Genomic DNA, 13,167 nt, shown 5'->3' with positions numbered 1-13,167 from the left:
TGGGTGTGCGAGAATTATTTGCAGGTGCATGTTTAAGGTGTGAAACGCAAATATTATTTTTTGTCCTTTAGAATGCCAAAAAGGATCCAGACAGGCATCAAATGTCAATGTTGTCAGCAAACCGAAACACTGGGAGGCACAGAAGTGCTTGGGTTCTATTTTTAAACACATTTCTCACTTGACCTTTGAGTTCTCAGCAGCTTATTGACATTTAAATGCATTGCACAGTTAGGGTCATAAGCATTTGTCCGTACTCTTGAAAGAAAAAGTGCACTTTAGGTGGTTCTGGTTTTTTGTATTCCTGCCTGCACGCTTCTATTAAACCAAGCGTGAGGGAGGCATGTTTAATAATGCAGGTGGTTAAGTAAGAAGGGCGGGACAGGATGTCTCTCAAATATTGACTTGCTCAGACTGAGCATGTGTGGGCCATAGATCACATGACTTTCAGCTTTCCATCATAATATTCATAATAATCACTCATAATAATAAAATGTTACAAAGTAAAGCAAATGGACCGTTAGTATTATTACTATTATTATTATTATTATTATTATTATTATTATTATTATTATTATTATATTCATATTATTATTACTATCACTATTATTATTATGATTGTCCAACTTTTGAATGCAAGTCATTTCGAGGTGGCGAAAAGTACATGATTTCGCCATATCCTATTACAACACTGCCACCTGCCGGATTTTGCCGGAAGTGAACTATATTATCTACATTATGCGGACCGCAAATACACTGCTGTCAATAACAATAAAAATAATAATAATGATAATAATTATCATAGTACTCAATAAGAAAATTAATAATTATTATTTATTATTGTTCTTGACATATGTAGTGTACATATAACAATAACAATAATAATAGTGATAATAATAATACTAGTAATAATATAATATTAATAATAATCATTATTATTATTACTATTGTTATTATTATGATTGTTATTGACAATAGTGTATTTGCGGACTGTGTAGTGTAGATGACAATGTAGTTCACTTAAAATCCGGCAGATGGCAGTGTTTCAATAGGAAATGGTGAAATCATGTTATTTTCGCTACCTCGAAATGACTTTTTTCTTCAAATGTCTACTGGTTGAACTAAACTGTTTTGAGAATTTATTTATGTTTTCATCTTAACGTCCATGTACTCATTAGCAGACTCTTACCAAGCCTGACAAGAAAAGCCATTTTAGGCCATGCTCATCCCTGATTTATATAAAATAACTATAATAAATATAATTTTGCATATTTGCAATTTTCAGCAGTTTATCTGAAATTCCACAAGGGATAAAAATCTCCTCTAGTTGTCAACATTAAGTCTTCATTTTATAAAACCACCATTGCACAAAGATCACACAAAGTGGCTTGCACTGCCTCCAGCAAGTCTTTAATAGTGATGGGCAAACTGAAAAGTGTGACACCGTCACTTGAACTAAAATGAGATGTGTGGGAAATGGAGCACAAAAGAACACAAATCACTTTTACCTCCCACACTTTTTCCCCTCCCTCACAATGTTAACGGAATGTACTAAGCCACAACAACAGTGTTCCAGGTAGGTCACATGATAGCACAAACATGATCAAAATGATTCACATTCACAAAATCCTACCTGGTTGGAAAAATAGAGCAAAAAGCAATAGAAAAATACTGTCATTAAATCCACAAATAAATACATGAAGGAAGAACACAATCAAAGTGACAACCTGTCGTTTCATCACAATTGGCCTTGTAAACTCTACACCATCGATACGTTCTAATGACACAAAAAAAAACAATTAACAGCACCAGTTTATAAAAAAAAAAAAGCTAATTACATCAATTGGAGTAAAAATGGAAAAAACACACACCACACTTGGCACTTAACTAAACAAAGCAACATTCCTCTGTAAGTTCATGTACATTTCTGTAAACAAAGAGACGCCATTTTTTTTTAGGCATAAGGAGACAATCAGTTTGGTTGTTGTTTGGCACACCAACACTGTGTCACTAGGAAAATGTGAGTCTCCCTTTTGGAGAAAACTATCAGATTAAATTTGGGTAATTGCAAAACAAATTCTTGATGGAGCTGGTGACACTTAAATGTATTTTGCCTTTAGATACGAAAAACAGCCAAAAGAATGCGGCTGCGGCGTTTGAAAATTTAATTCAAAGGCACTGAAATATCGGAAAAAAAATAAATAAACAGTAACGACCGGTTACCGAGACATCATTAAATTCGTTGAAGGACATTTAGGTTGGAATTTGGTCCACATGAAAAAGTATTTGCAGCAAACAAAATAATACTCCGTATATTTTGGCAGTGCCGTGATTACAGCATTTAGATAATCGATTAATCGAGTTAAAAATGATACTTTCACCATTGCTTAACGTTAGCAGGGATCTAAAAGCATGAATACTTCTACATTCATGTATATTTTAGGTGCCTTTAAGTCAAAAATGATAAATTAAAGCCCAAGTTGACTCATGAGAAACAAATGCTTATAGAGGTAAAACAATAACGCACAATGTTTCTTTCTTCATTTCATTTCTTCACACGATTCCTCTTCCCACCCGTTAATTTGAATAATTAAACCAGCAGAACAAAAAAATACTCCCTTCAAATGTAGATATGTTGTGTCCCTCAGTGCAACATCTGTCAGAGGCTTGTAAACTCAGAATGACCCGAACAGAAACAAAGAGATTTTTTTTTTAAAAAAAAAAAAGGAAAGACAAAAGTCCAGTCATTTTTTGAGGGGCTGGTAAACTGAGGCGTTGGGGTCCAGGGAGGAGGGACTATTGTCCATGAACTTGGAGGAGTAGTGCGGGGTCACCGGGTTCAAGTTGCTGCTGTCTGATGAGTACGAGAGAGTTGGCATCACTGCCATCACTTCTGCGATCTTCTGCTTCAGCTCGGCGATCTCTTGCTCTCTCTGGTGGATCTGGCCTGATTAACAAGGACGTGACAGAATGGTGAGGAACAAAAGTTTGGAGCCACGCACTCCAACTTCCTACCTTGCGCGATCTCCAGCTGCCTCTTGGCATCGCCCAGCGCCGAGAACAGATCCAGCTTGATCCGGGTCTCGGCGCTCAGGCTGTTCTCCAGGTGCTGCGTCTTCTCCTGCATGGCTGACAGCGCCGACATCAGCACCTCTGTGTCCTTCTCGTTCTCTTTGTATTTGCGCAACTCCTGCAGAGAAGATCTACTGGTTAGAATCGATATGAAACAGAAGAGGGTGTGTACTTCTTGAACCTACCTGGCACCTGCCCTCCAGATCCCGAATCTGCTCCTCTTTGACTTTTATGTCCATGCTGAGCTTCTTGCACTCCGTCTCCAGCTCTCTGATACGACCACGTAAGGAATCATTCGACTCCACTCTGGAAGACCAAAGAAGAATCTTAGCGATCTTTTTGTGTGTTCCTGCCTGCTTCAATTTTCTGTACCTGGTGGCCGCGGCTAACGCCACAGCTCTAGCGGCTGTGGCCTCCTCCATCTTTTTCCTCTTCCTCTCCTCGGCCAGCTGTTTTTCCGCCAGGACCCGTGCCTCCTGCTCGGCTTTTAGCCTCTTCTCCAGCTGGGAGATGGTCTGCTTGTCCTTCTGCTTGGCTTGGACGGAGCTGTGGAGCCTGCCGGTAGTAGATCAGAACATTAAATCCTTGACAAAGACATTTGCGGTGTATAAAATGATGGATCGCTCGGGTCTCCTACTTGTTCTGGAGCAGTTCATTGTCCTGCTGGAGCTGGCCCAGTTCCGAGCGAAGGCTGCGGTCTTGGCTGCTCAGTGAGGACAGCTGACTCCGCAAATCCGACTCCACCTGCCTGTTGGCCTGCAAGTCCGCCTTGAGGCGCTTCACGTCCTGCTCCATCCTTTCCGTATCGTTCCGGATCAAATGATGTCATAATCAATTTGAGCACAGTACGTACTTTTCTTTTATCCGACGTTCATCTCTTACCGTACTAAAGCGTCCATCTTCCCCAGCTGGTTGTTGGGGATGCAGTTTTCCAACGGGTCCTTTGGACTTTTCCCACCCCCCTTCTGCTTTCTGTCATTCTTACTCGACGCCGTGGGAATGTTGCCGTTACTAAAAGTGTGATTCCGCGGCGATGAGTTACAGACTCCGCCTCCTGAGGCGTTTTTGTAGTTTTTCCCACTCGCCGCCGCTTCTTCTTTAACAGCGGTCAGGGCGTTGGAGTCGCCGTGCGCATTCTCCGCCCCCGCCACGTCGTTGCTCAGTTTCTTTGCCCTGATATAGTTCTCGATATATTCCGTCTCCTGTAGTTTGGAGTCCATTGAGTGTATAATGTTGTTATTATTGATTCCAATTGTGTTTTGTTTTTTGCCTTCACGCTCTTTTGCAGAACCGTCCTTCCCTTTTTCTCTGTACTCCAGTTCCGGTAATGGGACTGAAGTGTTTTTCTTATTCGGGGGTCCTCCGTTTTGAGACCCGACGGAAGGTTCTGTTTCTGAAATCCCTTTTGCTGAAGCAGAAGGACGAACAGACTCGTATTAGAAGAATGTTTTGCGTCTTTTCTACTGGACAAATGTGAATTTGTGTGTGCACATCTCACCCTCCTCTGCCTCCCTTTCTTGTCGTTGCAGCATCTGCTGCTCAGGTGGAAGAGCCTGTTGCAGTAGCTCCATGTAGAACTCGTTCTCCTTTTGCACCTCCTTCTGTTTCCTTAGCCGCATCTTGTAGCTCACGTAGCTCTTAAAGCCAAAGCCCAGAGTCACCACTGGGTAGCCAATACTGTCCAGGAAGACAAATATTGATGAATAATTGCAATACTGCTGGATGGCATTTAGATACACTTTACCAGTGAGCAGCAAAAGGTCGACACAGGTCAACATGAAAGTTCTTCAGGTCTTTGAACCGGATGGCGGCTTCGATGTACACAAACAGGATCCACAATGACACAGTTGGGAGACACACTCCTCTTTCTGCGTGCAACACACACGGTAAATTGCAGATTTTTTTTTTTTCAGGCCAGATCTTTATTGCAAATAAAGCTAACCTGTGTGCCACACATATTGGACCCATACATAGGTGCTGGCAGCAAAGAAGAGCCACTGGACAGGGATGAAGAGGAGGCAGATGATGTCTGACGTGAGGGCCACAAACACAAAGAAGAATGAGAAGGCCTGAAACAGAGAAGGGAAAAGAGAATTTTAATCAGGCTATAAAACGCACAGCTATAAATAAGCACTTTCCATGCAAACCTCATAAGACAGGAGGGAGTGATTTGGGGATTTTAATCTTTGTCATTAAAACAACAAAGAAACACACCCTTACCAGACCCTGATATCTGTAGGAATCGTAGACGCTGCGGATGAAAAGCCAGAATGGCCACAGGTACTCAAACCTGAACTCCAACACAAAGTCAGCAAGTAGAACTAACACCCACACCACCAGAAACTTCAGATATAGGAATGTACTGCAGGGAGAGGATGACAAAAGACAAAATGGAGATAATTATGCTTCAAATTGTTGGGTGCATATTTATGTTACATGGCAATTTTGAAATATTTACAATTGAATTCATCTTGTGATGTAAAATACATAAATTGTAAAGAAAAAAAAACAAGATTAAGAGGTTGCATGTAGGTTTGTGTAGTATTTAGTAATTATAGGCTAATTATGCGACAATAATATTTGTGCAAAGTGTAAATTATAAGAACATGTTTAACATAAGCTTTTTTTCCGCTCAAAATGTTGTAAAATAAGACTCTGCATTTCAAAACATTTATCTTTTGACATTATTATGCACTGCCAACCAAATCAATTTGAAATGATAATAATAAAAATGTCCAACATACGGATGAGTCACACATTTAAATGGGGAGCCAGTTTTGAATGTTAGCTAGCCAGGAACAAAATAATGCACGCAAAATGAAGAAGAGCGATCATTTTGCTCTTTGCATGGCTCAGAATGCACAGAATGGTAAAACATGATTTAGGCACAGCGTGCAAAAAGCTATGTTGCAAAATTGAGAGAGGCGCCATTGTTATACAATAGCGTCCCTCCGATCCATTTTTTTTTCTGTACCTGCTATATATACCCTCGGTGATTCGGTTCCGTTTTAACGGCCGTCTGAGTTTGCTGCAGTCCGCATTGCGCCGCTTCATCCTCCCCCAGATGATTTTGCCGATGTGTCGGTGTAGCAACAGGAGCACGGGACTGTCATTCGCTCACGCGAAATATTCACACGTCGTGAATTAGCCACCGTTGTTATTGTTTAATACACATGAAACAAAGAAATAAATAATAACAGTGCGCGGAAAAGCCCCTCCCCTTTTCACGACACGCCGCGTTCCCTTTCGCGACGTAAGGCGTGATGACGACATCAGAGGCGTGGCCACGTCAAACATGGCCGCCCCCGTTGCGTGTGTATCTTTCGCCTCACGTTGAGAGCGTATTGCCTGTTAATTACGGTAAGGTTTGCAATATTTAGACGTGATTTAATTGCTTTGTATTGTTTTTAGTTCGTTGATAATTTGCCGTCCAAGATGTTTATTAAAACAACTTTATTCAACTCCACCCGGCAAAACGTGTTTAACGCCACCACGTTGATTCTGTCTGCACATAACGTAGCTTTCAGAAATGTTTATTATAAAAACAAATATGAAAAAACAATCGTGCTGGAAAATACATTGCAAGATGTCATTATGTGGTAAATGTGTTTCTTTTTAACAGATCAACTTGGAGAAAATGGCATCATATATTGAGGATAAGGAAAAGGAAGATGTGGAAAAAGAGTCAGACAATGGAGATGGAGACAACAAAGAGGAGGAGAGCCTGACAGTGGAAGCAGAAGGAGGAACAGATGATGCCAGAGAAGAGGATAAAGATGGAGGAGATTCAGAAAAAGAAGACTGCAATGATGAAGAAGAAGACGAGTCAGAAGAACCCGAAGTGGAAACGGAGAAAAGGCCAGACCAAGTAAAAACGCAGCCGGTTGTCCTGAACTTGAACAATGAGGTGGTGTTAATGAGAAAAGAGGTGAAGCGAGTGAGGGCACTGCTCAGCAGGAAGATCATTCGACAAATTGCTCAGCTGAAGAAAAAGAAGGGGACTGAAGTGGCTGTTGAGAAGAATCAGAAAAAAGCCGCCAGATTACTGGAGGAGATCCACGCAATGAAATCTCTCAAACCGGACATTGTATGTAAATACGTTTTACTCCTAGAATTGCAAAAAGCGTAATTTAACCAGTCTCGCTGTGATTCCTCCGTAGGTCACCAAAATCGCCTTGCAGAAGGATCTCAACTTCAATGAAGTGTGCAAGAACCCAAAGTCCACCATGTCCGACAGAGCCGTAGCTCGCATCGCCTGCCACCCGCAGTTCAAGAAAAAGATCGAGGACATTCGGGCGGCCGTGAAGGCGTTCAGCGAGCAGAGGAAAAAGAAGCAGGTGCAACAGAAGGAGAAAAATGACCAAGTAACGGTAGCTGTGGAATCACCCGTAACGGTAACTGTGCAATCACCTAAGCCTAAAAAGGTCAACAAGTGGAAGACAGTGATGCGAGAAAAACGTTCCAAAAAAGTGAAGAAAATCACTAAAGGTGACGACAAAGACACCAAAGATAAAACTACTTCTGAACCTGATGGGGAAAAAATGGAATCCACTCAGGCTCAGGAGAAGAAACCCGAGAAAATCACTCAAGATGATGACCAAGACACAAAAGATAAAACTACTTCTTCTGAACCTGATGAGGAAAAAATGGAATCCACTCAAGATGCTCCTGCTGTAGAAAAGAAACTAATAGCGGAGCCTAAAATTGTCCAACCGGCATCGGTTAAAAAGAGCCAGTCAAAAGAACAGGTAAACAAGAAACAGGCTCAGGAGAAGAAACCCGAGAAAATCACTAAAGATGACGACAAAGACACAAAAGATAAAACTACTTCTTCTGAATCTGATGGGGACAAAATGGAATCGACTCAAGATTCAGCTCCCGTTGTTGAAAAGAAACTAACAGCAGAGCCGAAAATTGTCCAACCGGCATCAATCAAAAAGAACGAGCCAAAAGAACAGGTAAAGAAGAAACCTGAGAAAATCACCAAAGATGACGACAAAGACACAAAAGATAAAACTACTTCTTCTGAACCTGATCTGGAAAAAATGGAATCCACTCAAGATGCTCCTGATGTTGAAAAGAAATTAACAGTGGAGCCTAAAATTGTCCAACCAGCATCGGTCAAAAAGAGCGAGCCAAAAGAACCGGTAAAGAAGAAACCACCAGCTCAGACTCAGGAGAAGAAACCCGAGGTGGTGTCCAAGCCGACGAAACAAGAAGAAAGCGAATCCGAGCTCTCTGACGACGAGGGCAAACCGTACTTTGATGACAGTACCGAGGAACGATTCCGCAAGCAGTCGTCCCAGGAGGACAGCGACAATGACTTTTTTGTTGGCAAAGTTAGCAAATTTAAGAAAAAGAAAAGCAAAAACACAGACAGCGACAAGACGGAAGAGGATTTCGCCGGGAAATCAAATTCTACCGACAAGCTTGATTGTGAACTCGGCGAGCTTGAGTCGCGTTTAAAATCGAAAGCGCCCAAATTTCAGACTGTCTTCTGCTCTTTGTCTGAAACGAGACCCGGTCGGGGCGGAAGGGGGAAGCCGTTTAGGAGTCAAGGGAGACCGACGGGCATGGGCCGTGCCGATTTTGATAAAAACAAAAGGTTCCATAAAGAAGACGGAGACCAAACCAGGAACCCAAAGTTCAACAGAAGTTTTGATTCAGAGAGACCAAACTTTCGAGGACGTGGCCGAGGCAATGCTGCCAGGCAGCAGGACCGGCGTGGCCCGGGCGCCGTTGCCCAACAGGAACCACAACAGGCCCTGCATCCATCGTGGGAGGCCAGTAAGAAGAGAAAAGAGCAGCAAGGAAAAATTTTGCCTTTCCAAGGGAAGAAGATCAAGTTTGATGATGATGACTGAGCCATATATTGCAAAGTGTTTTTTTTTTATGCCTTTTTGGGCGTCTTCTTTCAGATCATTTATGGTAAAAATTTTAGACAAACCTAAAAATTGCTTATATTAACAGGTCATGTTAATAAAATACCTTTTTATATGTTGTTTTTGATTTGTTTATTTGATGTTTAGAGAGGCTTATTAAAAAAAGAAGTGACATTAAGACTACAATATTTCTGTTAAATCGTGTCAACTTTTAAGGACGGAGTATTTTTTTTCCCAAAATCACAAAGCCAAGCTTTATTACATTTTTTAAAGTCTTTGATTTATGCGTATCTTGGAGATTTGAAAACAAAAGTCACATGTCTACAAAGCTCACTGCTCATTGGTTGGTAGTTTTATTGCGTCACGGCGGAACACTTCAGGCTGCTAGCTAGGTTAGCAAACATCGGTCGTTACTCCTGCAGAAAGAAGGTCATTATTTTACCTAAAAGTAGCTGTTAACACTCCGCGTTACTTTTTATGCATATAGTAACGCGGTGCAAACACAATTGCATGTGCGTGCGTTGATAATCGCATTGGAATGTTCAAGGCAGTTTCTACGCGTGTGCTAGCGAGGCACGTTAACTGCTAGCATAATAAGAGCTGCAACATTTCTGGACATGCTCGGCGACGCGATGATTTCAAGTGGGACATCCGAAGTTTCCTGCAGTAAAAAAGAAGAGTCACCAAAGTCCCTCGACGAGACGCAGCGGGCGCCGCCGCAACAAACCGCACCAAAGTTGGTTTTGATCTGGCCCAATCCAAGTTCCGATCAGCCTGCTAAGGTATTGACTGTGTTCTTTCTAAATCACGATCGATGGTAATAATAATCATGATCAAGAGCCAAACAAAACATTGTCATGTAATATCTGCAAGGTCAGTGTGAGCCAGACCCAACTACAAACTGCATCATATTGAGTTATGTTTTTGCCAGAATATTTTATTGCATTTTGAAATGTGCATTTTTTTTGTATTGCAAAAGGAGGAGGAGTTGGAAGATGTTGATGATCCAAATCAGGATGATGGGATGGTGTTACCTGTCTCCGACCACAGCGCATTAAACCTATCTGCAGAAGAAAGTAATGCATCTTTACAAAAAAATACCCAAAAGCAATAATTGAATGTATTTTTATTTATCTATGCTGTTTCATTAATACTTGATCATGATTTATTTCCTCCCCAACCGCTCTCTGTTTCAATCCAGATTACATCAGAAAGTCTCGAAACGACACATCGCTTGTTCTCTTGACGAGAAAGTTTTTGAACTTGCTGCAGAGTTCGAAAGATGGCATTTTGGACCTTAACCTCGTGAGCCAGGAGATCAACTCCTCCAAGAGACGCATCTACGATGTCACAAATGTCCTGGAGGGGATCAACTTGATCAAAAAAATATATAAGAATCATATACAGTGGTTGTAAGTAGACATACAGTTGGAGAAAAAAAGTCGATAGCATTTTCACATTGTTGTAATGCTATATATTTTTATTTTTATGTGTCCACAGGGGTGGCAGTCCCAGTAAGGACATCATCCAAATAATAAATGATCTCGCCGAAGAAGAGAAAAAGCTGGACGAGCTGATCGAAAGCTGCACAGTGGATCTCCACGCGATGTGTGCGGACGAGGAGAGCAGCAAATATCCTTTGCCATTGCCATGCTTTTGTTTTTTTTGTATTCTGCTATCAATTTGCCCCCTTGACAATATACTTCACGTTTGCCTATGTGACCTATGAGGACATTCAAACCATCCCCACACTGAGTGAGCAAACTCTCCTCGTCATCAAAGGCCCCGAAGACACAATCCTGAATGTCACGCACCCGAAAGAAGTACGTTTTATAACCCCTTCATTGTGTGCAAATCAGAACACGCTCTATTCCTGTCCTCAGAGCTTCCAAGTCCACATGAAGAGCACTCAGGGTCCGATCGACGTGTTGGTCTGCTCAGATGAGCCTCTTCCGATGGAAGTCACGGGCGGTCATGTGGACGGCGACGCCGATAGCGATCACAATGACTCGTACACTTCATTTGTTCAAATGCCTCTGAAAAGCGAACCTTGTTATTAACACTGTCCAAGATCTCCAAATACAACACCAAACTCCCTCCAAAGATTGCTAATGTTTTTGCAAATTGAAAAATGAGCCATTTATTTACCTCTGTGACACTGAATGTACCTGAAATGTTCTCATTGGTTTGACTGGCATTTTTAAATAGTTGCTTGCATCACAAATTGTTTTACACATTAGATGCTTTATTCATAGTCTTGTCTCCCATGTGCTGAGATTTTCTGAAAGGTTTTTGTAGTTGTACGAGAGTATACAATGTTACCCTTGAAACGCTGTTCATGTCAACAAATAATAAAATTGATACACTTCCATGAATTCGCACCACAAACTGTACCATCATGAGTCCAAATATTTCAGTTGTGTAAATTGATATGCTACGCACGCAATGCTTGATTGTGGAAAGATTTTAAATCAACTTTTTTTCCTCAAGAGGTTGATTTTCATTTTATTGTGATCACTATTGTGAATATCTTGTGTCTGTTAAGAGTGTGGGGTTACACTTGTTTGAAATAAAGTGCCTTTTAAAAATTCATTGTTTTTTATAAATTATAAGTGAACCAGTTTTATGAATAATTGAAATAATTATTTGTAACAAAACGGGTGCGGGCAAAAAAATGTTTACCTGTTCGTCACGATGACGTCATGATGTCAACTGGCTTCACCTGCAGTTTTTAAGCGCACATGACGTGAAGACAATGACGAGAGAGGTGCAAATATTGCAAAATACGCTGCTGTAGTTTATATTTTGCACATTTTAAACAACGTCGTCGAATACCAACAAAATAATGACGCGTTGAACAGGTGAGTGGGGCTCATTTTTCTTGAAAACTCTCAAATGTTTGAGCGTGCTGTTAGCAGGCAACCCGAGAGGCTAAACTTTACGTGCAAAAGGTAAATAAAAAGTTAATTTCCTCATCTCTGACTAGTTTTAATATTTTACTCATGGAGCGCCATGACGCACAAACAATATGTGTGGTTATTTATTTTATTAAAAGTAAATTGAAGCCTGCACGTATCGCTGTTGCCGCTAGATGTCAGAATAATCCCACAAACTACTTGACCCAGCGCATAATCTAAAAAAAAAATGCGGTATTTTGAAAATAAAGTATAATAATCACCATCTCCTCTTCCACATGCAGTACTTGCTACAAGCTGCAGAAGTTCTCAGCAGCATTTTGAGACGATGGATCGACCCTTTATGTTGAAGCCATGATGATCAGAGGGTGAGTTTTTGCAAGTGAGAAATCACTTGACGCTTAAATTTCAAAAGCACTGTTTGATAAATCACAAAAAATGCTTGGGAAATGAAATGTAATGTTGGTTGAGTCCGAAAATAATTCAAAACACAAATATCACAAAATCCTGTATTAATTTCTAAATATTTTTTCCCAATATTTGCCCGATAAAAATGTTTTGCACAAATGTAAATTTAGAATATCCACGACTAAAACATTTAAATGTTTGAAACCGTTTTCCACTTCAATTCAGTATCCAAACATCTCTGTTCTTGCTTTTCTTTGTGTGAACTGGAACGTCAACATAATAAAAGCAACCTCAACCTGATGATGTAATCCATTGGGAGATTTGGGTACCCACTCTCATGCATAGATGGCAGTGTTGCTCCTCCAAACTCTCATAAACCCAATCAACCCAGTTCCCCATAAACAGAGTTCACAGAGTCACTGGATCACTGCAGTGATTGATTTATGTGTTTCAATTTTTTTGTCTTGCTTTGCGTACTGTAAAGATCTTACACATGAGAGGTGGAGTGAGGGGGGGGGGGCAAAAAACAACAACTGTGAATATTGAACTCGGTCGTATTGAATCAAACCTGACGTCAGCCTCGCCCTCTGTCTCAAGAGGACCCGGTTAAAGATCATTCATTAAAGCTGTCAATCACTTGATCGATCTGTCGATGGAGTTTCATTTTTAGAGTGCATCGCCTTGTCGCTAACGAATAAACTGCAAAGAGGTGGGAAAAATATACATAGAAGGGGAATGGGACGACTTAGGCCGCTCCCTGGGGGGGTTCGAAATGCTGTAGCTTGTCCCCGTTGTCCAAAAACTGTCACATTAAGGTCGAAGCGGACTTCTGCCCAAAGTTAGCTCGTTGTTTCGACTTCTGCGAGACTGCAGAGACTGAAACAAAAAACTGT

At 41.1% G+C, this 13,167-nt stretch overlaps 3 protein-coding genes and 1 long non-coding RNA gene across 12 annotated transcripts in view; 3 read left to right on the top strand and 1 right to left on the bottom strand.

Moving 5' to 3' along the window:
• Positions 1–1,385: 1,385 nt before the first annotated feature.
• On the bottom strand, positions 1,386–6,299 carry LOC148380033 (macoilin-like). Its single transcript, XM_088365594.1, has 11 exons — positions 6,044–6,299; positions 5,290–5,431; positions 5,012–5,138; positions 4,814–4,937; positions 4,568–4,746; positions 3,952–4,477; positions 3,707–3,865; positions 3,442–3,624; positions 3,255–3,375; positions 3,013–3,187; positions 1,386–2,944 (listed from the first exon to the last, which is right to left on the bottom strand). Exons 1-11 carry the CDS (start codon positions 6,121–6,123, stop codon positions 2,742–2,744), a joined length of 2,019 nt encoding a protein of 672 aa, XP_088221720.1. The 5' UTR covers positions 6,124–6,299; the 3' UTR covers positions 1,386–2,741.
• On the top strand, positions 6,297–9,071 carry srfbp1 (serum response factor binding protein 1). Of its 2 annotated transcripts, XM_088365592.1 has the most exons (3): positions 6,297–6,429; positions 6,692–7,156; positions 7,230–9,071. In XM_088365592.1, the coding sequence occupies exons 2-3, from the start codon at positions 6,707–6,709 to the stop codon at positions 8,931–8,933; spliced, it is 2,154 nt and encodes a 717-aa protein (XP_088221718.1). In that variant the 5' UTR covers positions 6,297–6,429; positions 6,692–6,706; the 3' UTR covers positions 8,934–9,071. The 2 variants fall into 2 exon arrangements, with proteins under 2 accessions (XP_088221718.1, XP_088221719.1); XM_088365593.1 differs by lacking the exon at positions 6,297–6,429 and having other exon boundaries at positions 6,471–7,156.
• A 221-nt stretch (positions 9,072–9,292) lies between these two features.
• Positions 9,293–11,541, top strand: e2f3 (E2F transcription factor 3). Its single transcript, XM_088365710.1, has 6 exons — positions 9,293–9,733; positions 9,931–10,027; positions 10,153–10,363; positions 10,452–10,583; positions 10,660–10,774; positions 10,835–11,541. The coding sequence occupies exons 1-6, from the start codon at positions 9,569–9,571 to the stop codon at positions 11,009–11,011; spliced, it is 897 nt and encodes a 298-aa protein (XP_088221836.1). The 5' UTR covers positions 9,293–9,568; the 3' UTR covers positions 11,012–11,541.
• A 114-nt stretch (positions 11,542–11,655) lies between these two features.
• LOC148380022 (uncharacterized) overlaps positions 11,656–13,167 on the top strand; it is a 199,698-nt gene continuing 198,186 nt past the window's right edge. For all 8 annotated transcript variants that reach the window (XR_015855111.1, XR_015855110.1, XR_015855112.1 and 5 more), the window contains exons 1-2: positions 11,656–11,812; positions 12,151–12,234. This is a non-coding gene — a long non-coding RNA (uncharacterized LOC148380022). The remainder of the gene's footprint in view (positions 11,813–12,150; positions 12,235–13,167) is intronic.

This window comes from Syngnathus floridae, chromosome 21, assembly GCF_059516105.1.
Source record: "Syngnathus floridae isolate MCC-2025c chromosome 21, RoL_Sflo_1.0, whole genome shotgun sequence".
Taxonomy (NCBI): Eukaryota; Metazoa; Chordata; class Actinopteri; order Syngnathiformes; family Syngnathidae; genus Syngnathus; species Syngnathus floridae.
The sequence above is the reverse complement of the archived record's forward strand: the minus strand, read 5'-3'. Positions and strand labels throughout refer to the sequence as shown.